This window comes from Onychostoma macrolepis, chromosome 02 (assembly GCF_012432095.1).
Source record: "Onychostoma macrolepis isolate SWU-2019 chromosome 02, ASM1243209v1, whole genome shotgun sequence".
Lineage (NCBI taxonomy): Eukaryota > Metazoa > Chordata > Actinopteri > Cypriniformes > Cyprinidae > Onychostoma > Onychostoma macrolepis.
In genome coordinates this window covers 4,011,506-4,038,498 of record NC_081156.1, presented here as the reverse complement: position 1 = coordinate 4,038,498, position 26,993 = coordinate 4,011,506, and the positions used below count along the sequence as shown (strand labels likewise).

Here is a 26,993-nt window from a genome sequence, read left to right as displayed (position 1 = left end):
AATATTATAAATATATGTATTGAATATATTTATATAATTTATTATTAAATACATGTATTTAATATATAATTTAATATTTATTATTTTATTAATATTTATTATTTCATATTTATTATAATAATATTATGAATAATATTAAAACAGTTATTATAAGTATTCTTCTACATGATCTATAATGTTTAATATTAATTGATAATATTAATAATTAATACTTAAATGCATAATTAAAAAAAAAATCACAATATTTTTTAAAGAGCTAAAATCATTTGTGCAGGGAATCATGATTTGACAAATCTTTTTTTTTGAACCATATGAATCGCCTGAACAAACTGATTCACTAAAATGAATTTGACTTCCTAATGCTTCATATGAGAAGGGAAATATTTTAAGGGAAATTGTAGTTTGATTATTGCCTATTGCTGCATGTGCAATAGAGTGTGAAACAAAAACCAGTAATGTAGCGTTTTGTTGCAGTATGCACTGAATAAAGCAGTTTGGAACATTTCATGTGGGTGTCATGGGTCTCGTAAATCAGCCATTATAATCATGTCGATGACTCTTCAGTTCTTATGAGGCATTTATTTACATAGTTATGCATATTTGAACAGACTGAATTAAAATAAGTGGAATATTCATCAAACAACAGCTCTCGAGTCAAACTGTCGTTGTCTCACCTCTCGAATAGGTTTGAGTTTTGAATATGGCATGCATGTAAAGCTGTAGAGCTCGACTGGCTCTCTCGAGCACACATGAGCATACTGTACACACACACACACACACACATACACACGCATACACACACAGAGCACAATTCCCCCTCGCTCACAGGCAGGGGAAACGGGAGTTTTTAAATCACAGTCCGAAGTCCTCCACGTGGAGAAATCTCTCAAGAGCGTTTCATGGAAGACAAAATACAACAGAGGTAAATAAAACACTTTTCTTGAATCGTAACAGTCCGCTTTTTTAAAGTCAACTCGCCCTTAAAGGACTTTCCATTCTTTGAAAATGTCCTCTTCTCTTTCTGAAAGTTTCAGTTTGAGTCCGTCCTGGCTAGTTTGAAACTTTCATGTGTTCCACTCCTCTCTTCCTTTCTTCAATATGAAGAAAAGATCAGAAGAAGCAAGTCTTTGAGGGAAAAAGAGCGGCAAAATATCCTCAAGCCAACATCAAACAGCCCGGGCTTACATTTAATACATTTTTAAAACATTATTACAGTTAGCTTATAATTCTCGAGTCCGTCTCATCGTTTGTGGCCTCGGCAAATGAGAGGAAGAATGGAAGGGATTGGAGTTACGGAAGAGAGTGATCACTTTTTGCCATTAGAGAAACACATGCACACATGCAAACTGAACCTGAGAAGTAGAAACGTCGTCAATTTAATCCATGTAATGAAAATTCAGTGTAAACACGAGAAAGTCATGACAAAAGGGAGGGAAAGAACAAAGACGATTGCCTGAGGCGCCATCATACAGAATTCCAATTAACATGTGCTGTGTTTTCCCAGCACTCCCCAGGTGCCCCATACACAGGCTGCCCGTCAGGCCCATACAGTTTTCCATTGGACACGCCATAGTTTTCCACAGGCTCCTTGGGAGGGGTGCGACACTGTCCCAAATTGTATACAGGTTTTCCATTGGCTCTTCAAGCAATAGTTGGCTCCAGTAATTTTCCATTGGCTTTTTATGGATTGTCCCAGTCAGGTTTACTCTTCAAATGGGAATTTGTTGCTAGCCTGGAGGCTCAGCAGGTGTTTTTTTTAATCAGTCAAACCCGTATGGGCAGAGTTTGGCTCATTTGTTGTTTCATGTCTTGTGCATCTCCTATACTCTTCCTCTGATGGCCCGGCAGGGTCCCGCCAACTCGACAGAGATCACTACGGAGAGGGAAATACAAAAATCAGCTAATGCAGGAAACACTGACATATGACAGCACTGAAGGTTTTTGTTTCAAGGCATAGTTGTCAAAAAGGCTTTCAATTTGATTTGAACTGGTCACATACCCCACTGAGAATTAATTATAATCTATCTATCCATCCATGCCTCCAAATATTTGTCTCTCCATCCATCCATCCATCTGTCCATTCATCCGTCTATCCATCTCTCTCTCTCTCCCTATCTGTCCATCCATCCCTCTATATATTTATCTCTCCATCCATCCATCCATCCATTCATCCATATGTACATATGCGTTTATCTGTCCATCCATCTATCCATCCTCCAACTATCTATCCATCACTATCTTTCTATCAATCCATCCATCCATCCATCCATCCATATTTGCCTCTCCATCAATCCATCCATCCATCCATCCAACCATCCATCCATATATTTGTCTCTCCATCCATTAACCCATCCACCCATATATTTGTCTCTCCAACAGTCCATCCATCCATCCATCCATCCAGCCATATATTTGTCTCTCCATCCATCCATCCATCCATTCATCCACCCATTAACCCATCCACCCATATACTTTTCTCTCCATCCATCCATTAACCCATCCACCCATCCATCCAACCACTCATATATCTGTATTCCCATCCATCCATCCATTTACTCATCCACCCACTAATTTGTTTCTTTATCCAGCCAGCCATTTAGTAACACATCCACCCATACAGTATTTGTCTCTCCATCCATCCATCCATCCATCTATCTGTCTATCCATCCCTCCATCTATCTATCCATCCCTCTATATAATTCCATCCACTCATCCATCCATCCATCCATTCATTCATATATTTGTCTCTCCAACCATCCATCTATATATGTGTCCATCTGTCTATCCATCTCTCTATATAATTATCTCTTACATAACATCAAATTCAAATTTCAATTCTGTTTGCTACTTAATTTTAATCTAGAAACTTAATTGGAGCCATTCTCAATTCAATTCTGGAAGACTACAACTCTGGTGCAGAAAGAGCTGAGTAAAGATTCTTCAAAATTTCCTAATATTGATTAACAGTGAAAACATATCAGCATATAGGTGTGGAAGAACAACATGAGAGGGAGTGACAACAGCGTTTTCATTTTGGGGTAAACTGTTCCTTCAATTTCCAATAAAAAAAGGCCAAATGTGTACACTCTCATTCAAATGAGAACAGTAATCACGCAGACAGACACACAGCTGTCTCTGGAGATTGGATCATGGCATGTCAACAGCCTGGCCAGGGCTGCTTGTGCATACAGATGCAAACATAAATGAATCATACACAGGCCATCAGCATGCAGCGTCACGCGGAGGCAGGACGTGCCCGCACGCGCACCCGTACACACTCGACCGTTAGGCACGGGGCTCCACTGCCGGCACATTAAAAAGCTCATTAGCTGACTAATTAAAGTCATTGCTCTCTTTTAGCATCTCCTCCATCTCCCTTATTAAGCTCTCTCCGCCACCTCCTCTAGCCCTAGTCTGAACCGAACCAGCTTCCCCAGCGAGCAGACACAGCAGCCAGTGAGGAGGAAAGGGCACTGCACTGTGTGTAAGTCAGCCGTTACTCCGTTCCCAAGACGGTGCGGTTCAAAGCGCTCGAGGCGAGAGCAGCGCGTTTACCAACGCAAGTGAAATGAGCGTGCTTATTTTGACTAAGTCAGACTCAGCAGTGTTATGGATTGCATTTATTTGCTGGATAATTTATGTGGTTGAAACTGCTTATCGTGAGGAGTTGGGAGGGGAAAAAGCCCTACACAGTAAACAATGATTTGCATAGTGAGGCGCTGGCGCTGGGAGGGGTAAGCTTATCATGATAGGTATTTTGCTGCACATGTTCAGTTTAAAAATTCAGCTTGTGCTTTACCCGTAGGAAAGATAGATCTCTTTTTAATAGCTCCATTGTTTCTGCTAGACTGCAATGACTTTATCTCCTAAACTTTATCTTGCAACTGTAACGTTTTGAAATTGCAACTTTCAAAATTGCAAAGTTTCTCATAATTGTGACTTTATATCCCAAAATGTAACTTTACATCTCAGCCACATTGCATCTTTGATTCTCAATGCAATTTTATATCTCACAATGTGACTTTGTATTGCAAATAGTCTTCGGATGTCCTGTAATTTCAAATGAATAAAAGAGACAAAAGAGACTTTATCTCACCATTACAACTTCTAATTGTCAATTTAAATATCACAATGTTACTTTGTCTTGCAAATGAGTTTCTTGTAATTGACTTTACATCGCACAGTGTGATCACAACTGACTTTATATCTTGTAATTTATTTTGCGCAAAAGTGAATGTATTTAGCAATTCAAATTGTCATTTTAGACTTTAAAAGTTGATTTTTTCTTGTACTTAAATTGGAAATTAAAGTGACTTAATTTTATGTATTTATTTACTTTTTGTTTATTTATTTTTAACATTTTTAAATTAATTTATAAACAGGCTTTCATACATTTGACAAGTTAATACGTAAATGACATATACCTTCAAACTATGTATCCTGATTCATGAAAAAGCAACCTCTGAGCAGTACAATCTGATGACATTTTTTTATAATAGAGTCTATATTTAAATGATCACAATGCTGATATGACAGATTTTTGTGCTTAGCAGTAACAGCGTACTGCTCTGCCAATTGGGATTTCACAAACTATATTCCAGTAGGAAGATCCGTCTTTTCCTGTAAGTCAAAGCCATAATTGACCCGTGTCTAATCTGGCCTGTGTTCTGCTCACCCTGAGTGTGTGCTGGTAAGCACTTTGAGGCTCGCGGCGTTGCGGAGGAGCTTGTCAAGAGTGCTGACGATCTGTCCGAAGCGCGGCCTCATGTTCCGCTCCTTCACCCAGCACTCCAGCATGAGCTGGTGCAGCACTGCGGGGCAGTCCATGGGAGGAGGCAGCCTGTAGTCCTGCTCCACTGCGTTCATTACCTACAGCATCAACAGACAGAGCAATTACACTGTCCTTTTGCATTAGGACAAACTCGCCAGTATGCAGAGTTTTATTAGGCATACAGTATATGACCGGAATGTTACAATCGTTAAACCATAATAAAGACTAATAGAGTTGAAAAAAAGAGCATCTAAGAATAAAACACGTAGCACTGTGGTTGCAATATAGACAAAACAGCAGAAGCTTTAGCACTGAATAGAGATAATGAACATTTTGACAAAAGAGATTAGCATTAAATGTAAAAGGATGGATCTCATTAAATCTGTCAGGAATTTGTCTGGGACATATTTCACCACATAATCAAAATCAAAGAATATAATAAATAATAATTTTCTTACACAAAAAGAAGGGCCCATTAAAAAAAGAAGTAGCATTAATATTTATTCTTTTTATACAAACCCATTATCAAATTATTGTACACATTAATGTAATTCAAAAAAGTCATTCTCATATTATATTATTCAAAATGCGAAGTAGTATATGTTGTATTCCCATTTATTTGATTTATCGGGATAAATGATAATTTGATTCATTAGAATTATCAGAATGACAAAAAACTAAACAAAAAAACCTACCTTTTATTTGATCAAAGTTGTGATTTTTATTGTTAATAAATAAAGTTAAAGTATGAATAACTGATATAAATGAAAATAAGAATTAATATCTTCAATATATTAATATATAATAACTACAATTATATATTAATATAATTAATTTACTATATAAATAATCATAAATGTATCATAATAAATGCATGGAAAAATGTAATTCTCATTGCTGTAATGCAAACAAATAATATATATTTTATAAGTGTTTAGTGTAGTATTTATTGAATTACCTTTTATTTAGTCTGATTAAAAAAATAAAATAAAAAAAATTTAAAAAGTACTATTACAGTATTTTTTCTGTTGTTAATACTGTAACAGAATGTTTTTTTTATTTTTATTTAATTTCTGCATAAATATTAGGGGTGGGAATCTTCAGGCACTTCACGATCCGATGCGATTCCGATTCTGGGAGTCACGATCCGATTCCAAAACGATTAATTCTTCTGCTGTTAAAATCTTTACAACTTCAAAATTCAAAAATCGCAGTTTCTATGCTTTTTGTTTATAGTTGGAATCTCTGTATGTCAGTACTGCCATCTTAAAAATAGGGGTGTGAATGTTCACTGGTTTCACGATTCAATTCAATTACGATTATCATTATCAACTCAATATCATGATGCGTCACATTCTCAGTTGAAAAGCATATAAATTTGGGAAGAAATATGACTAATTGTCATGAAAATAATGTCACAATGTAAACTACTTTAAATTTTTCATGCAACATCCAATTTCTTACTTGTCACTTAAACACAAGTTTTTATGAGATTCACCTGTGATGTAAAAGTTGACTTACATCTTGATTGCTCATGTCCCAGTATGGCCGCTCCCCGAATGACATAACCTCCCACATCACGATCCCGTAGCTCCACACATCACTCGCCGAGGTGAACTTTCTGAAGGCGATGGCCTCGGGGGCGGTCCAGCGGATTGGGATCTTTCCCCCCTACGCAATTACACACATACACACAGAGAAGCCATTAAATTCAAACACAGACTTTAAAACCAGCGACATGGCTTGAGTCTTCAGCTGCCTAATTAGCGCTAAGACTCGGCCCCTACTCACGGCTTCCTTCCCACGGGGCATCCGGCTGGGTTCATTAATCTGAGATGAAAACCAGTAAAAATAAAATGGAAGGAATCTAACTATAAACATAAGGGTTTGATCTATCCCTCAAACAGACAATGTGAACGGGAAGACTAATCAATACACTAATCCAAGCGAAGTACGAGCTAAACGAGCACGCTAGTGCTAAATCTTCACTGACTACTAGCATGCCCGGTAACGACACAAATGTTTACACAGCATCTACATCAACTCTTTTGGCTAAATGTTAAAAATAAAATGAAAGGATTTATACGGGATTCTAGTCACTCAATTCCCTTATCCGTAGCTTATCATGTCGGACACACTGAACAAGCCATCACGTACTGTACTGACTACATCCATATGTTTCCAACAGACAGAGATAGAGACAGGCTTCTTCCACATATCAAGTATGCCATCTGTACTCCCGATTCTGATGGTCAAGGCTGTTCTTATCAATTCTTAATGCACACTGTATCTGTAAAGCGCAGATATCGCTACATTTCTGTCTGGCACCTGGATTTCGATAAAATGCTCTCTGAAAATTCCCTCAGAGACTAAAATCCACAAAAAATGATTTCATGGGGTCTTTCAGGTTAATAAACTAACAAAAAATACCAAACAGCACCAGGCTAACATGGTTTAGGAGATGTATCAAGTCCATAAATACTTAATACTTTGATATGGTAATCATTCAATATCATGGTGTAAAGCAAAGTATCACAATATTGCCAACTGATATTATGATTACCAATTAAAATACAAATGATAGCACCATCATCTATGCTAACATAAACAGCTAACATAGTTAGGTGTAATAATAGTAATAATAGTATAATAACATAGTAATTTAATAATAGTTAATAAAATGGACCATGAAAAATGATTTTTTTCTCAAATTTATATTTATATAGTACCACTAAAAACAAGAATTGTTGACCAAGGTGCTGTACAATAAATCAAATATCGACACCATAAACAACATGAATTACAGCAATGAAAAGACCAGACACAGCACAATTAACTACAATTAAAAGCCAGAGAAAAAGAAGGGTTTTGAGATTTGCTTTAAACTCATGCAATGTAGAGGCATTTCTAATAAAAACTGGTAGCCTATTCCGGTGATTTGGTGCATCCTTTCCTATTTTTTAATTTACATGGCCTGGAATGGCCAAAGTTATGTCCTTTTTATTTGTAAAAAATTTAATTAAATTAATATTAATTTTTATATAATTATTTATTTTATTATTTATAAAGGAAAGAACTGTCTGTACTAAGTGCACTGGTTACCAATTTGTACAGACAAAGTACTTAAGATAAGCTACTATAATGGCTTAGTGGGGATTGTAGGATTTAATAGAACAAGGATATTTCATTATTGCTTTTGTATTATTATATGAAAAGAGCAAACATGCGTGACCTTAACCAAACTCACCAATGAGCTGGTGTAGGTGGGGTCCGATGAGTTATCATCTAAAAAGCGAGAGAGGCCAAAATCAGACACTTTGCACACCAGGTTGCTGTTGACGAGCACGTTGCGGGCAGCCAGGTCACGGTGGACGTAGTTCATGTCGGACAGATACTTCATGCCAGCTGCGATCCCCCTCAACATGCCAACCAGCTGCGTTACGGTAAACCTGCCATCGTTCAGCTGAGAGGAAACAGTACAATAGAAGAGGGAGAGTGACATTAACAGATGTAAACACGACACTACACCAGTTCTCCTCGTTCTAATCAGCCTGACTCTGACAGAGCCGCTGGACTAATTCTACTCGCGGCAGCCCGTAATCTTCTTCAGAGTATCAGGATGCCAATGCTATGAAGAAGCGTCTCCACAAAACTCCACAAAGCTAATCCTCATGGAGGAATTTCCTTTGCAATAGCACTGAATATTTGAAAGCATAATTCAATTACACACTTCACATAGAATATCAAAGCCACATGTTTTCATTTTCATATTCTGAATAGAGAAACTCTGAAGCGGTGGTTCTCTGCTGGGCGGCAAGTCTGTTTGGATAGGATCAGAGCAGGAATAAAACAATCCTAAATTCTAATAATAAAATGCAAATGACCATGTTATCGTACAGAGTTGGGACAGCAAAATAAATGGGCTTATCGGCGACTCCATTTGCTATCACGTCAATCACAAATTAGAAAATATGATCCCGACTACAGGTTCACATGCAACCTAGTTTATACAGTGCCTAATAGACATTTAAAAATGAATACCAAACTAATGCACATACCATTCAAAACTAATATTTTTATTGAGGCAGAGCTTATTAAACTGATCAAAAGGGACATTTATGTTACAAAAGATAACCTCTTTTGAATATAATGTTACATATAAATATACAAGTTTCTTGAGCAGCAACCCAACATATTAGGATGATTTCTGAATGATCGTGTGACACTGAAGACTGGAGTAATGATGATAGGAATTCAGCTTTATATCACAGGAATGAATATCATTTTAACATATATTAAACAATTTTTTAATATTACTTTATGGGTAACACTTTACAATAAGGTGTCATTTGTTAACATTAGTTAATGTATTAACTAACATGAACAAGCAATGAACAATGCATTTATTACCCTATTTATTAATCTTTGTTAATGTTAGTTAATGAAAATACAGTTGTTCATTGTTTACTCATGTTAGTTCACAGTGCATTAACTAATGTTAACAAACACAACTTATGATTTTAATAATGCATTAGTAAATACTGAAATTAACATTAACTAAGATTAATAAATGCTGTAGAAGTATTGTTCATTCTTAGTTCATGTTTACTAATGTTGTTAACTAATGAACCTTATTGTAAAGTGTTACCACTTTATGTTATTTAATATTTTCACTGTATTTTTGATCAAATAAATGCATCCTTGGTGAGCATAAGAGAGATCTTGTTTTTTATTAATGTTTTATGTCCAACATAAAAAAGTAATGCTACAGCCCAAGTTCTGGTGTTAGAGAAACCTCTAAGGGGAAATTCACAAGTCTACTGTTCACAAATAGCACATGGTTCATGCTAAGCCTCCAAGCAAAAGGACATCATCACGTCTGTAGCCATTCTCACTTGGTTTGGCTCCAGTGACGATAAACATTCTGGTACAAGATTTTGATGTTGATGCTTTATTTTTTCTTCTAAAGTTGAAGATGAATCATGCCAAAGCTTGTTCTTATAGATATTTTTAGAAGCGTGTTTGTGTGTATGCGTGGAAATGAGTGCGCTTGTGTCCCTGGCTGGACTTTGTGTGAGTACAAGCTGTGCCGTAGGAAGATGTTGGGGGGTGAGGGACTGGCTGGGTGGGCTTTAAGTTGTGTCATCTGCTTGGTGGTCAGACAGAGCAAGAACATCCCACCTCTGGATGTCTAAGCTCTCAGTTTTCTGCATCGACTGTCTGCATGGGTTCGTTAAGGTTCTGGAGTGCAAACTGTTAACTGTAGAAACTGAGGGATTATACAAGGTCTCACAAGATTATGGTATTTTTAAGGTTTTGAAATGCCAGATGTTGACACAAGTTAAAAGTGAAGCAAGGTTCTGTCTAAAGCACCATGAATAACTGTATAATGCTGAGGGGTTATCAAATTCCCCTGACAGCGCAAAAGAAGTTCTGGCCAAGGGAAGTTTTGCTATCGAAGTTATGTAAAGTAATGTGACGTGCTTCAGATTGAAACAGAATATTCAGTGAAACTTGATTTTGTCCATCGGGAATTGATTGAAAGGGTTATTCCATTTTGATGAAAGATTATGAATCCAAGCATTTTTTTTTTCTTAAAAAAAAGGCTAATGAAAGGCGTAGCCCTGAATATTTTTCAAAAGCTGCATATTTTTGAAAACGCTGGGTCTTTTTCTTTCATTCTTTTTAATGTATGCACTGCAGCAGTTTTTATTGCAATGACACTTGATTTAATATGCAATTGATGTATTTTAACACCCCATCTAGACCGCAAGCAAGCAATGCAACACGACTCAACAGTTTCTTTCATTATAATGGGAGTGTTCTAGTTCGTCACATTGCGTTGCTAGCAGTATAAATGGGGTGCAGTTTTAAACGCTTTGAATTTGTGTAGAACAGAGTCTCAAAGACAGATTGTGGGATGGTTTGAGGTGAGAAAAAAACTTCAACATTCTCTACATTTATTATAAAGCAAGTAAGAAACTTTTTTCATTTTTAATTAAATGTCAAAGCTAAAGTGGTCTATTTTATGCGTAGCAGTGGACACTTGTGCTTTTCAGCCGAAACTGTTCCCAGTGAACATTTGTCATTTTGAGTCACTCACAGCAATAATGGCATCATGGACAGGTACAAGGAAAGAATTTAGGGATAGAGAGTGAATTTCACAATTGATTTGAACTCTGTAAGAGATGAATATTAAAATAGATGCACTGATACTGATTTGATGAGTTTGACTGAGATGCAGGCGTGTAATGTCCTGTCCTAAATTGTGTATTTCTCATTTAGGGTCATGAACATGCCATTAGTTCATTCATAGTTCATCATCAGTTTTGTCAAGAATCAATCTTCGCATTGCTAGCACCATCCTCTACTCTTTTAGTTTCAGGAAAGCACACAAACAAAATTTGGTAACAATTTAGTATTGGGACCAATTCTCACTATTAAGTAGTTGCTTATTAGCATGCCTCTTATTAACATATTGGCTGTTTATTAGTAATTATAAAGCACATATTCTGCAAGACCATATTCTGCATCCCCAATACCTAAACTTTACAACTACCTTACTAACTATTAATAAGCAGCAAATTAGGAGTTTATTGAGGCAAATGTTGTAGCTAATGGTTTGTTAATAGCCAGAATTGGACCCTAAAATAAAGTGTGATCCAACTTTTAAATCAAATAAAATATTTAAAATACTGTTAAGAAAATTCTAATGTTTTGAAAAACAAATGTTTAAATACAGTTAAGTACAGTTTTAAAAATGATGTGTTTTAATGTTTACTCATGTGATAACAGTTAATGTTAAATATTTACTGTTTTTACCTGATTTTTTTGTAATTTTCACAGTGTGATTTTTTTTTGTGTGAATTTTATTGAATCCAGCTACATAACAAACATAATGATCATACCCAGAATTTTAACATTATACATGGTTTAAAACAAGTTTCTTTTTTATGATCAACTTAGATGGCTTCTTTTATTGATATTCATATTTCATAGTTTGTATTTTATTTACTATTTGTATTAATATTACCAGATTTGTATGCATGTGGCGTAAAGACCTCTGGTGAACGAAATCAGTGTATTCCATACATTTGATTGTCTTTTATTCCAGTTTTAGTTATTAAAGCAGTATAAATTTGATTATGGACTCCAGAAGAAAGTGTATTATGCATTATGATGAATAATTGGACAACAATGATAACCTTTAGCCAATATTTTTGTCAAATGTACCAGTGGGCAAATTGAACAGGGTTAGAAACACGTTAACCTGGATAACTTAGCCGGGTCACACTAATGATGTCTAAAATGCCCATGGGCTCAGCTCCTGATGCTGTTTACTGAGAAAACAAATAAGTAAGGCTAATGCAATAAAGCACTTTTGCATTAAATATGATCTCAGTCTTACTCTTAGGAAGGAGTCGAGCGCTCCGTTCTCCATGAACTCCGTAACAATAAGCACCGGGCAGCTCCTGGTCAGAACGCCCTCCAAGTGGATGACATTGGGATGGTCAAACTGGCCCATGATGCTGGCCTCGCTAAGGAAGTCTCGTCTTTGGCGCTCCGTGTAGCCTGCCTTCAGCGTCTTGATGGCCACGGTCGTTTCCTTTCGGCCAGGCTGCTTGAGTCGGCCTCGACACACCTCCCCGAACTCTCCTGAATGAATGGACCAGAGGAAGAGGAGAGAGGGAGTGGGTGGGGGGCGTGAGGGAGAGGGAGGATTATTGGTTTGAGCTCAGGATCAAAAAATCATTCGAGGGAAGAAATGATGCACCGCTGAAAACCAAGGAAAGTGCGAACGAGAGAGAAGAATGGATGGCAGCAGTTTAGGGTTTGAATAGGCAGGGGACGGATGGAGAGCGAGGGTGAGAGAGGAGTTTAGGGACACGTTGTGGTGAAGGAGGAGACAGGAATTTAAGGGTTGTGGGGGTTTTGGGCCTGGACTCTGGATGTGAAAGTTTGAAACGAGGTGGAGGGAATTGATTCAGATCGTAAAACATGGGAGTGGCCAAACACAAGCACAGGGATAGATAAATAAATAATAATAAAAAACATAGGTAAAGGCAGCAAGCAGCATGTATACGATTAGTTACAGAATAAACTCTCTACTTTATCTCCCAAGAATATGGTGTATTATAAACAATTATAAAGAAATATTTCCTCCAAGGCAGTGGTTCTTAACTGGTAGGTTGCACATCTGTTCTTACAGGGGTTATGGACATGAATGTAAATGATAGAACGCAACTAATTATACAGTTATTAAGCAGCTGTTTTCAAGCAGCTGATAATAGTAACAACACGTTTCTTGAGCATCAAATCGGCATATTAGAATGATCCTTCAGAAATCATCTGACACTGAAGGCTGCTGAACATTTTGCTTTGCATCAGAGGAATAAATTACATTTAAAAATAAAATATATATATATATATATATATATATATAAAATTGTAACAATATTTCACAATATTAGTATTTTTACATTCATTTTGATTAAATAAACGTAGCCTTAAAGAGTCTTATGAATGGTGGTGTATGATTTTTATATTGTAAGACCTATGCAGTTCATGGTAATGTTCATAAATGGCATAGCTTGGTTTTAAATACACTTTGTTAATTTTGTATGTTAAATAATTGGTACTCTGTCATGTAAAATTTGGTTCCTGAAGCAAAACCAGTTTAAAACCACTGCTCCAAGGCATGGCTGAAAACACAGTTAGAGAATTCCACCAAACTTTAATATTTTCTAGGTTTATGTAAAACTTGATATCAGGTGTTAGTATATTCTTCATTAATCAGAAAAGCCTGTTTTTAATACCGAGAAATGTGGTTTACCTGCTCCAATGACTTCCTCTATCTTCACACATGAGATGTCAATCTCTCGGGCAAACTCATGAACAGCCTCATTCGGGTCTTCATATGTAAAAGGGTCAATGTAAACTTTTACACCGGGGGATACTAAAACCAAAAGACAAAGAATGTTTTTCAGTCCATTCTTTTTGTAATTTTTTTTTATATAGGCTAGGTACACTGTAAGAATTCCCTAAATGTTTTATGGAAACATAATACAGTCCAATGTGCCAATATTTTTTGCATTATTTTCTTATTAAAATTATGAACATTTTAACAGTGTAGAAGTGGAAATTGATATAGGTTGTCTGCACATAAGTCACAATGCAATGCGCTGGATCATGTGTACCACCCTTTAAGGCGATGGCTCTGACTTTATCATTTTATTTATTTTTTTATACGCTATATCACTGCATCATTTTCACAAGCTTTCTCTCGTCACAGCAATAAATATGTATAGCAAGAAATATGTTTTTGGCAAACAGTGCAGATATACTCACCGTACTGCTGCAATTTTTCAGTATACTCCAGCTCAGAGCCAGTACGCTGCCGTCTGTAACCAGATTATACACACACTGAGAGTCTGGCTTAAGACTGGATTTACACACTACAGGCACAAAAAAATGTAACTGGGGCATTTTGTGAAAGAGAACATTTGAGTGCTTTAGGTATTTCATATGCTTCAATCATCAATTATGCCCCTCAAATTGCACGACAAGCTAGTTTTATCCATCTAAACTTACACAGGTAATGCACTTTCTAAATGCCTACGATTTCTCGCCATTCTGCCTAATTGCAATACGGTACATGCAGGATTCAAAGGCCGGGTCACCACAACAAGCAGCACGAAAGATCAACCGTCAAGACTGTCTTGTCGTCGCTTCAAACCAGAACCGCTCCATTACACGGTTCAGATGAGCCAAAATGTAGGATGTACTCCAAAAACAGTAAGTCAATTAACACCAAATCATAGGTTGAGTCTTAAGCGAGGAACAAATAACCAGGCCCAAGAACATACATGCTAATCTGTGCTGGGTTCATGCCTGTATCAAGTATCAGAAGACAGTGAACAGTGTATTTAAATCTCGGCCTTCTCATTAAGATCTCTTTGTTTCGCTAACTCTGCATAAGTAGCATGTTTGAAAGGGAATGGGAGCAAAGGGGCCTATTGGAATTCACCATCTGTGGGATTCCTTTTGTCTCTTGACCTGTGCTAACAATGACGCCTGATGCTAATTAGCATCTCATCTCCAATTTAAATGTCAGAAGGAAAAGAATGACGCTTCAGCGCACACACACACACAAAGAACACATTAGGATACTACCGCAGAGGGCATGAATGAGAGAGAAGAAAGAGCTTGAAGCGGAGAGGAGGAGACGCTTTGGCACAACAAGGCGGTCACAGTCAAGAAGAATGTGTCAAATAGACACAGTGGCAGTCTGCCGTCTCTGGAGTGATTGGCAATGTCCCAGTCTTCGCTCGGATCTGGGCGAAGTGGCCTCAAATGAGCATCTTGTGCGAGTCTCATAAATATCGGAAGTCAGACGCACTTTGAAGTCGGTTTGCAGTCTTTATCTGATCTCATTTTGCTGTTGGGCTATTGAGTTTGTTTGACACCGAGCACTGAGACATTCAAACGATAAACAATACAAATAGCTCTTTGCTAAATCAACATGAAATCTAAATGGACCCTGTTTACTTTCTTACTACAAGTTCCTGGTCTAAAGGCGAGGTCACATTAGCGGAATTTCAGGTGTGCAAAGTCAAAAAGGTCCATTGTCTGTTGTCAACAGTGTAGCAATCTATGCTCATTTTCAAATCCAGCAGCTTTTGGTTGGTAAGTCTGGTGAATCCGTGTGACCAACTTGAATATGTTACGAAATTCATTCCTACTGGAATGAACCTTTTTTCACATTTGAAGGGTTCTCAGAAGTGTAATTTGTTTTAGTTGGTTAAACTTCTATAGTGGTGAGCAGAAATGACAACAAATATAATTATTCTGTTCCCATTTCCTCCAATAGCAAAAGGAAAAATGCACAATGGTATTTCTTTAGTTTCTTCATAAAGGCTGTATCTATTTGATCAAAAATACCGAAAACAATTTATTTCTGCATAAATTTTCAGCATCATTACTCCAGTCTTCAGTGTCACATGATCCTTCAGAAATCATTCTAATACGCTGATTTATAATCAATGTTGGAAACCGTTGTCCTGCTTTATATATATTTTTTGGGACCTGTGATATTTTCTTTTTAGGATTCTCTGATTAACAAAAAGTTAAAAAGAACACCATTTATTTAAAAAAATTAATTTTGTGTTATAATATACAATGCTATTCAAAAAATTCATTAATTAATACTTTTATTCAGGAGGGATGTGTTAAATGAATAAAAAGTAATAGTAAAGACTTATATTGTTAGAAAAGATTTCTATTGTATTAATCAAAAAATCAAAGAAAAAAGTATCACAGGTTCCAAAAACAATATGAAGCAGCACAACAGTTTCAACACTAATAATAAATCAGCATATTAGAATGATTTCTGAAGGATCATGTGACACTGAAGACTGGAGTAATGATTCTGAAAATGTAGCGCTACATCACAGAAATAAATTCTATTTTAAAGTATATTAAAATAGGAAACCAATATTAGAAATTGCAATAAGATTTCACAATATTACTGCTTTTTCTGTATTTTTGATCGAATAAATACAGCCTTGATGAGCAGAAGAGACTCCCTTAAAATCTTGATCCCAAACTTTTGAGTGGCAGTGTATATATATATATATATATATATATATATATATATATACAGTACATATACATACATACATACACACATGCATTTATCAAATTTTTGCCTCACCATGCACCTTTCGCTACATGTTTCCCCATTTAATACCCTGTTTCAGCCACATTATGCAAGGATTCATGTTGACTTATTTTTATATTTTGAAGAATGCTTTAACCAATATATATATGCAATGACAATGTCCAAAGCAATGTTTTTTTTTTTTGAATGTTTTTTTTTTGAATATCTTATTTTGAGGTCCACAGAAGAAAGAAAATAATATAGTTTTGAACAACATGAGGGTGGGTAAATGATGACATAACCATCCCCTTTAAGTCATGTATGGGTGTTCATTAATAATACTTACTTAAGGCAGACAACAGCGATGACCACCATGGCGAGGATGACCACAAATCCAGCCGAGGCAGAGCCCACAATGAGCGGCAACAGGTCCTGTACTGACCGCTCTGGGTCATCTGTCATTTAAATTTAAATACATTTAGAATACCAGTAATAGTAAAATATGTAAAACTGCACTTCATATGCAATGTTTCTTTTAAAATCTATCAGGAAGAATAAAAGTAGACTGTTGCTGTTGACAAGGTAAGAGTTAATAAATGAATATGGATGGCATCAGATCATACAGCCTTGAAAGAATCTGATGCAAAATGTTTCAATTCGTAATGAAATCTTTGACATGCAACATTTCTGGGGTCTTTTTCTCAGGAGAAATATCTATGGAGCAGGAGATTTAAACGAAGGATAAACAATTCGGATATTACAGAGATCTTATTTGTGATTATTTCTTCCTATGGGTAGGTTTACATGGTTTGGCATATTACAAATGCACTTAGCCACTCAGTATCTTTGAAACAGATGCAAAAGAATGAAAAAGTCTATGTTCTTACCATACAGACTTGTACTGAAGTCCACCGGGCTGCTATAGCGTCCGTAACCGGCTACGGTCCGAGCACGTACCTGCACCACGTATACCGTGCCAGCTTTTAAACCCTCCACTTTGGCAGAAGTGTGCTGTGCAGTGACGGTGTGCGAGAACGACTCTCCCTGAGAAACAGAAACACGTAGAGATTAAAGGACCGAAACTAGACTCTTGAGTCATTGAATGCTTAGAGTGAATGTTTAGTTAACAGTTTTCACTGCAATTAGCAGATCAAAAGTATTTGAAAAGACAATCCTGGGCTAAAACTGTCAACCAAACATGCGGCCGCAAGTAAATCCTATAGACGAATTAAGCTCCACTCTTTTTAGAATTAGCCATTGGGTTTTGACCAGTGGCCATCTGTTGTTCCATTGTACTCCACTTTAAGACGAGCCAGGGTTACTTTGAGCTCAAGCCAGTTAAACCCATGCTGGGTGCCTGGTGTAATGTCATCTGGCTGGGGTTCAAGAGTTCTTCAGTCAGGGGTGATTTAGATGCACAGCAGTTCCTCACCCTCTCCTGGTACTTGATCTCATAATCCAGGATCACGCCATTGGGCCGCTCTGGGGGCAGCCAGGAGAGGCTGAGAGTGCCAGCTGTGGCCCGCATTAAGTGGACGGTGGGGACCGCTGATGGGGCTGGAGGTGTTCAGAGATGGAGAGGGAAAAAGCAGAATAACTTTATTAGAATAACATCAGATTATTTAAGGCTGTGACTCTTTACTGGTGGGTCGGGACCCATAAAAGGTCTCTAGTCAGTTCTGATAGAACGGACAGCTGGGAAATAAAATTCTAAATGCAATTACAAAAATAAAAATTTTAACTTAAAACTGAAGAGAAAATAAATACGCAAATTAATAAAATTATGCAATATAGAATAGTGTATTCAGATCACTTTGTGAAATAAACAGAAAAATTAAACATAAAATACTTGTTTATCATTATTTTGATCATATTACTTGTGGGTCAATGGCAATGACAATGGTCTCTTTTTAATTTATTCAAAGATTCATACATGCAACAAACTGACCTGCAACAAACCTCTGATGAACATGTTTTGATCATTTAAGTTTGTTTTTTTTAAATATCAAAATATCATAAAGTAGTCTAACATGACCTTTAATAATTTATTTCTTTAATAATTACAACTTTTGGCCACCAAATAATAGTCATGTGGTGAGACTAACATGCAAAATGAATAAACTATTATATTATATTATATTATAATATATTATATTATGGTATTACATTTTATGGCAAGGCAAGCTTAGAAAAAAAAAAAAAAAAATATATATATATATATATATATATATATATATATATATATATATATATAAAGAGTTTATTTGCAAAGTTTATTTTCAAAAACACATATTTTTATTATGTTATCATGTTTTTATTGTGTTTTATTGTGTTAGTTAGCTGTTTTTAAAGTTATTTTTAACCTAGTCAAAATAACCCAAGTGCAGTTTGATTGAGATTAACTGGAATGCACAATGAAAAACGTGATTTCTGAGAATTGTTATATATGTGTATATATATATATATATATATATATGCTTGATGGCGTATTGTACAAAAAAAAAAAAAAAAATATATATATATATATATATATAAAATGGGTATATAATATAATATTGGTTTCATATGGTTTTGAAAAATCTTTTAAATATAATGATGTAAAATGTTGTAAAAAGTAAAAAAAAAATAATAATAAAAAAAAAAAATATATATATATATATATATACTGAAAACATATTCAATGTATATGGAATTTACTTTTTACCACATTTTACATCATTACATTTAAAACATTTTTTCAAAACTGTATGAAACCAACATGATTTCAAAGAGTACATTTCTTAGAACTTTAAAAGATGTACTAGATTTTTTAAAAGACTTCTCATTTTCTTTATGAGGACACTGTTATTGGTCATTGACCCTTGTGCCAATGTTTTATAAAAAAGATAAGCCATTTGAGCTACTGTGATTTTACCTGTTTGGTGCAGTTTAAACAGTCTCCTGTGGATTACTGGTTTATTAGACAATTGAAAATGAATTCCTCACCTGCTTGATTGGTGGTGATATTGACAGTGGCATATTGCGGAGTGGATGGGCTCTTGGCGGACACCCCGTTGACAGCCTGGATCTCAAAGCTGTAATGGGTGTGAGCCTGTAGATTCCTCACCGCCGCCTGCCTCTCGGCCAGACCCAGCCGCCGCGGCGACACCTCCACGTTATCGTCACACCGCGCACAGGACCCACCATCGTGCAGGCACTTCTTACACACCACGTTATACACCACGTCACCTCTCCCGCCCAAATCCCGCGGCTCGGACCACTCCAGTGACACTGAAGTCTCGTTCACGCTGGAGATCACATTTAATGGAGCCGAGGGAACAGCTAGGAAGACAATGGTCATACTCGTGAAACATGTATAATTTAATGTCCTGAAGCAAAATATTTTCTGCACATACCCTACGGTATATGTTTAGTGAGGAATAAAAAATACAATTTTGTAGATCGCTATATAGTATTCCAAGTCTAATAAAAAAATCTGGAGCTTTAAAGTCAGGCTGTCATTGGGTAAATTAACTAATTATTCTTGCATATTTGTTTCAAAAATGTCTAATTTACAATGCACTCCATAGTTAACTTGTCAGGGTCAAATCTCCAACCAACAAATCTTGCTCAGTGAATCATGATGTAAACTAATTAAATCCAGAGGCTGGATTTTCAAAGCACAACTGCCTAAGGAACTGGAAGCTTTGGTTACAATTATTGAAAAGGAATAAATATTTTTTTTCCCTTTTTTTGTGCTTACCTCCAGCACAATTCTGTTTTATAAATTCATAAATAACAAACAACATTCAGGCTTTCTGAAAACGTTCAAAAGACGAATGAAAATGCAAAAAAAAAAAAAAAATGCTCTCCAAGTAGGGGATTTTGCAACACATTGCATCAATGTGTGAATTCATGTGATATTTCCAATTAAATCCATGTGTCAAGATTCAATGGTGCTGAAGCTAACCGGTTGTAATCGCACACTTTATGCGCTAGATGCTGAGAACCGACAGGCTTACATTAGCGATCATGACCTTTTTATCAACACGCTTTCCTGTGTCATTAGTCGCCACATCAAACGGGCCGAATGCACAGGACAGACCTTTTCAACATATAATTAGCACAATGTGGGAGCTATGTTAATTTGACAAGTGCTACTGATGATCATCACTTACTAGTGCAGGCCGCGTCAGGGGGGTCGCTGTCAGCGCGGTAGTAGCCGCTTTGACAAGGGCAAATGCTGGACGCCCTAGAGCTGGCCCGGCTGTTGGAAGGGCATGGCATACAAGAACCCTCGCCCTGTTTGGATTTGAAGGTCCCTGGGGTGCACGCTAAAGGGTCATAAAGAAAAAGGTGTGTTACAACATGTAGTTTTCAAAAATAAACCATACAAAGTTACATTTATTTTAATATTGACATTGTTAACAAATTAGTACTAATAGTACACTAAACAAACAGTAACTTATAACATGCTTCTAATTTAATTTATTTTTAGTCAAAAATATTACTGAACATCACTGAATCAGCCTAAATACATTTGGTTACATAAACAAATCCAAATAGAAATAGCTCCTTAAAGGAATATTACAAGTTCAATACAATATAATGACAACATTACAATATAATAAGACACAATGGAAGTGGATGGGGCTAATCAAAAGTATAGCTAAAAGATGAACAGTCTATGTGTTAACATGATTGTACTATGTAACACTCTAAGAATCCAAACACTGGTTGAGCCTGGGTCATTTTTGGGGGGTTATTTTTTAGGTGTTGGGTTATTTTGTTCAAGCCAAATGCTGGGTTGAGCCTGGGCCATTTTTTTGGGTAGTTTTTGTGTTGGCTGGGTCTAATGCATATTTTTAATGCAATATGCATATATTTTAATAGTATTGTAAAAATAGACGGGTAAAATCAACCAATCATGCTGGGTTGATTAAACAACCCAACTTTCTGGGTAAGGTTTGCCTAAAGTGTTCTGTCCTCTATTTACCCAGCCGCTGGGCTAAAACAACCCAAATTGGGTGGTTTTAAAAATCAGTGTTTTTAAGAGTGAAAGTTCAATCCATTGCCATGATAACATAATGCCCAGAACTCTAAAAAACTCTACAGCTCAAAAAATTAAAGTGTTTTTATATTATAAACTTCACATTTCTGCTTCAGAATCCTGCAAAATGGTCCCATTCACTTCCATTGTAAATGCCTTACAGAAACATCATTGCCATGACAAGATAATGCCTGAAACCCTAAAACGGCTGTAAAAAAAAAAAAAAAAAGCTCATAATATACTCATGTTTTAGCAGAAGAATTAATGTGTTTTTATATTATAAGCTTCACATTTCTGCTTAAATCAACACTGAACAGATTGGAGCTGAATAATGACACTATTGTCTTTTTAGAGCTGTTTACAGCAGAATTTGGATTTGTCTTATATTTGATGAGGTTTGAATCATTGATTCTATTAGTTTCCTGTTTATTATACTGTGAAGCTATTATACTTGAAACAATCTGTGTTGTATAAACAGATTAAGGTGACTTGCCTTGCTTTTAAATACACCAGAAATTGGCTTCTATTGTGAGTGTTGCACCACGACTTTTCTTTTTTCTCTCTTTTTAATGGAGGTAATGAGAGGGATGACAAAATTATTTCTTGTAGTAATTAACATTATCAGTTGTTAGTTGAGCTTAATTTGTATCGGAATATTCTTGTAAAGGATAACACTTTTTCAGTATTGTGTCGCCACTTCGTATCCAAAGTAAAATCTGGGTCATGAACCAGCTGCGAATAAAATATTTTCCATCGCAAACCTGACACACTTACAAAGATAATTCAAAACATTTATACCAAGAATGAATCACCTAAACTCAGATAAAGTTAGTTTTCTAATCGCGCCGTTGAGGCCAACTGTGCTATAATAATGCACTAAAATCAGTCTGTTTCATTTGGAAGAAAATGGCTGATGTAACAGTCTGGCTGCAGAATTGGCTGCTTTCTGTTTTTCCTGTAAACAATCCACCACACCCGTATCTCCACACAAAACACTGCAGTTAATGGGAACCATGCTGAGAGATGTGTCCTGCATGTGACACCGCAGGTGAATTATAGCAAATACAGAAAAAAATCATCTTCAGTATTCCTCACATGACACATATCACTTTACGGCTAGTGTAATAAGACAGTGGAAAATCCAAGCGAGTGGCCTCTGCTCTCAGCCTTAACATGCGTGGCGTTACGCATTCAGACCGAGCGCGCGAATGAGACTGGAAGAGCTTTGAGAGAGAGAGAGAGAGAGAGTGAGAATATGCCCAACTTGACAGATAAATGTTAACTGGGCTTGGCTGTTTCCTTTCTGTGTGTGTGTGTGTGTGTGTCAGTGGGCCTGCGGATTAAAGCTGGAAGGTGATAAAGGAAATTAGACGCACTCTCCATTGGCCACGGCGCATCTCACGGCTGTATAGCGCGGCCCAGGAGAGTCGTTTATCAGTCCTTTAAGGCAAGCTCTTAACCTTGAACAACCAGATGGAAACAAATGAGCCGCCACATACTGGCAATCTCAAAGGAAGTTCCCCTCTGTCCACCAGTTCCTTCCCAGAGAACAGACCAGGAAGCCCGTCCAATTCACATTTTATTACTCGGAGCCCACCTCATCATTCGTTTGCACTCCCTCTCTCTCCTCCCCCGCTCTCTCTGTAGTCTATCTTTTAATTTTCCCCATTACTCTCCCAGACTCGCGTCGGAGAATTGGTCTCGCCTTCTGCAGAACTATCCGTCTCTGGTATATCGCTCTGTTAGGACCCTATCAGATGTGTCAGTGGAAGCTGTGGGCTGCCGCTGTTGGCAGCTTTGTTCTCTTACACCACTGCAGTCCTCCACCCATTACTGAGACTCTCTCTCTTCTGTGCTGAGCCCAGATAAGGTCTGCGGGGAGACTGTGGATCAGTACGGGCGAATCCTCGCATTGTTCTCACTGTTCGAGACTCCAGATTTCGGACTGGCAGGCGATACTAGTCTTGTTGAGCTCCTAAATTCTGATCTTTTCATATTCACCTAAAAATCCTATTAGCCGTTTTGGCCTTTAACCCCAGAATGCAAAGAGAAATCCAATTAGATAATAGTATTATAACACTACTTGTGCCAAAGGCATACAACTTTCTTTCTTTTATGGAATTCAAATAGAGAAATGCTGAAAAATGTGTTGGCTATTCATTTAATGTAAGTGAACAAAAGAAGCACCATAAAAGTTTCATAAAAGCAGTCAATAAGACTACTCACACAAGGATTCCCATTTACATTTATTAAATGTAAAACAGAAAACTAATTTTCATTTTGGGTGAACTATTCATGTAATTGTATATGTGTTGTGAGCTGACTTTGGTGTGGACAAATTTGCAAAACTGTCTTTTGGGGATATTTGAAGGTATAACGCAGACAATATTGTGTTTTTAAATTTGTCTTTTCTTTGCATATTACTGTTGTGGTGTAGATTTGTATAAAATCTAATCTGAATTTGTAATTCAAAAGTTTGAGGCTGATTAGTTTTAAATTTTTTTTTTTTTAATTTTAAAGTCTCTAATTATTATTGAGATTGCATTTATTTGATAAAAATGCAGCAAAAATAGTAAAATTGTGAAATACTATTTCAATTTAAACTGTTTACTATTTTACTATAAGATACATAACACTCTACAAATTTACTTACAGAAACATGAAAAATTTAAATCTATTTGGAGCCATGTGTTAATACAAACTCATTTTTAACATAAAAATAGCAATCCACTAAATGTAAAATTAGTTCACATTATGAAAAAAACTTACCAAAGAAATTCTTTGAATGTCAATAAGAAGCTACTTAATGTGAAAAATGTAGTTATGTTATTCAGTGTGAGATATGTGTGTGCAAAAAATTAGCTTTGCCAGTGACAAGGATATAAAACTGCTCTGACCTGCAAGTAACCTTTGCATTGCTTCAGACAAATTTTATAATCCGTATTGTAGCATCTGCCAGCAAACACTCAAAAGCTTTAACCAGAATCCGCTTTCCTCTGATTTAAAAAGCCAAACACTTACCCTGGCACTGAGTATCTTTCTTAGCCGGCTCAAAGCCTGGCATGCAGGTGCACGCTCCCACGGGAACCATCCATTCTCCATCTCCGTTACAGTACAGCTTTAGAGGGACCGATTCCTCTATGGCGTTTGGCACACAGGCTCCGGCGGCGATGACCAGAGAGGTGGCCTCGGCACCAGTGGCTGTCTCAGGGAAGACAGCGAAGTTGGCAATGGTGGTGGAGCACTTTTTAAAGAAAACCCTGGCCGAGATGAGGGACATGCAGGCACCCAGGTCCTGGAAAGCCAGGTAGAAACCAGCTTTGGAAAGAGGACCGAAGCTCCGTACTTTGGTGTTGACGATTCCAGACTCCAGCAATGAGAAGCTCTCGTCAGGGGCTATGGTGTCCACCTGGGACAAAAGACAATAGAGAACTTAAGACATTTTTGTCCAATCACCGAGTGTTAGGATAACCTTTCTATGGACTGTGAACCTTTATCTCTGTAATTCTGTCATCATTTTCTCACCAAGGGCCCTATTTTAACAATCTAAGCACATGGTCTAAAGCGAAAGGCGCAGGTGCACTTAGGACGTGTCCGAATCCACTTTTGTTAGATTAATGACGGGAAAAATGGTCGGCGGTCTAAAAGGGTTGTCCCTATTCTCTTAATGAGTAATGGGTGTGTTTTGGGCATAACATGCACTGAACCAATCAGAGTCTCATCTCCCATTTCCTTTAAGAGCCAGTTGTGCTCGCGGCATGGCGGATTCGCTATTTACACGGCGGAATTTCCAAGCGCAAAGACTCAACGCGTCTCCAGAGACGAAACAGGGCAACACGTGCGCAAGCAAATAGGTAGCCTAATTCTGATGCATGCAATGACTATCCATTATGACATGTAGTAGGGCTGTGCAAATAATCAAATTCGATTATCATGCACATCTTGTCAGTAAATCCGGTTCTGTGATTAGTAGTAAATCTCCATCACGTGCTTTCAAATGGAGTGACATTTACTACACAGAGCCGTAGTTCCCTGACAAGCTAGGCAATATCGCGTTCATTATCGCTGATGTATTGCCTGCGATAATGAACGCGATATTGCGTAGCTTGTCAGTGAACTACAGCTCTGTGTAGTAAATGCTGCTCCATTTGAAAGCATGTGATGGAGATTTACTACTAATCACGAATTTGATTATTTGCACAGCCCTAACATGTAGGCATTTTTATATTTATGTAGCCTACACAATAAAAATCTTTTTGGCATGTTTGTGTGCTGCTACGTGTCCCTGTGTGTGTAATAAGTAGAGTGTACGCGCATTGTGGACCCGCCTATAGCGGCATATTACTAACGCGCTCTTTAAATAACAAATAAATCAATTAAAATTTTAAAAAATACCGCGCCTTTGACTTTAGATCAGGTTTTAGTTGGACAATGGCGCAGTCTATTTCAGTTGCCTCAAAATAGCAACATGCCAACAATGCGCCTGAACGCACCTCGTTTCCAGACCAGCATGCACATGAGCGCACAAATCGGCACAAATGCATTTGCTATTTAAACAACGTGGTGCAGGACATGAAAATGATAACTGCGTCGGGCTGAAACTAGCAAAAAACACTTGCGTTGTTCCCGGCGCAATGCATAGGGCCCCAAGTCATTCTAAAGGTCTAAAGGTCACAAATTTTGGTGAAATTTCATTGGTCCATTGTCTATCGTCAATAGCGTAGCAAGGTATGAACCACAGAAGTTAAGCAGCTTTCCGTTTCCGTTGGTCCGTTGGGATTTCACCCATTAAAAACGTGACCGCATCTGATACCACTGACGTTCATTAAACAGACGAAAATACACTGATATAATATATTCTTTTGTGTTATATAGAAGGAGAAAGTCAAACAGGTTTGGAACGACATGAGTAAATCATAACAGTCTCTTTAAATATTTGTTATATTTCCAATTAAATAGTTAAGACAGCACAATTCACCACAACATTGTAAAATGTATCATCATGTAAAGTCTTAAATTAAAAGAAGATCATTCCAGCTGACCTTTACGTAGGGGTTCTCCCTCCATGGTGGGCTGCTTGCTGTGGCCATGTCTCCATCCGATTCATAGTAGAACAGATTAAAGGTCTCCTTACAGGACCCGGGAATATTGGGAATACTGCCACAGTCCCGCACTGAGAACTTGAGCTCCACATAGACTCTAAGTACTCCTCGACGAGGGATGAAGTCTGTCCGGAGCCAGTTGTTCTGATTGGGCTCCAGTACATTACAGACCTGGTATGTCCTGATGGGGCTCAAGTGGTCATCATATCCACTCACTTCCTCCCACTGAGAAGAGCATAAAATACTGTCACTGACTGCACAATGATTTCTTGAAATGAAATGTTCAATTGAAAAATGGCTTATTGAGTTGTTTGATTCCAATGAAACTAGCAAACCATGGGACTCAGTGATGCTGTAACTTATGACCTTCCTCACTCTTTATGTAGTGAAATCTTTCTTTATATAAAGTTTTTATATATAAAGAATGTAACA

General features: G+C 37.0%; 1 protein-coding gene across 1 annotated transcript in view; it reads right to left on the bottom strand.

Annotated features, from left to right (window-relative positions):
* Nucleotides 1-573: 573 nt before the first annotated feature.
* ephb3a (eph receptor B3a) overlaps nucleotides 574-26,993 on the bottom strand; it is a 32,528-nt gene continuing 6,108 nt past the window's right edge. The window contains exons 3-16 of the mRNA XM_058752710.1: nucleotides 26,502-26,786; nucleotides 24,481-24,868; nucleotides 20,588-20,743; nucleotides 19,416-19,751; nucleotides 17,863-17,987; nucleotides 17,318-17,474; nucleotides 16,777-16,885; nucleotides 14,120-14,172; nucleotides 13,605-13,727; nucleotides 12,180-12,427; nucleotides 8,019-8,234; nucleotides 6,293-6,442; nucleotides 4,676-4,869; nucleotides 574-1,873 (exon numbers count right to left, since the gene is read on the bottom strand). Coding sequence (XP_058608693.1) covers nucleotides 1,765-1,873; nucleotides 4,676-4,869; nucleotides 6,293-6,442; nucleotides 8,019-8,234; nucleotides 12,180-12,427; nucleotides 13,605-13,727; nucleotides 14,120-14,172; nucleotides 16,777-16,885; nucleotides 17,318-17,474; nucleotides 17,863-17,987; nucleotides 19,416-19,751; nucleotides 20,588-20,743; nucleotides 24,481-24,868; nucleotides 26,502-26,786 — 2,649 coding nt within the window. The 3' untranslated portion in view covers nucleotides 574-1,764. The remainder of the gene's footprint in view (nucleotides 1,874-4,675; nucleotides 4,870-6,292; nucleotides 6,443-8,018; nucleotides 8,235-12,179; nucleotides 12,428-13,604; nucleotides 13,728-14,119; nucleotides 14,173-16,776; nucleotides 16,886-17,317; nucleotides 17,475-17,862; nucleotides 17,988-19,415; nucleotides 19,752-20,587; nucleotides 20,744-24,480; nucleotides 24,869-26,501; nucleotides 26,787-26,993) is intronic.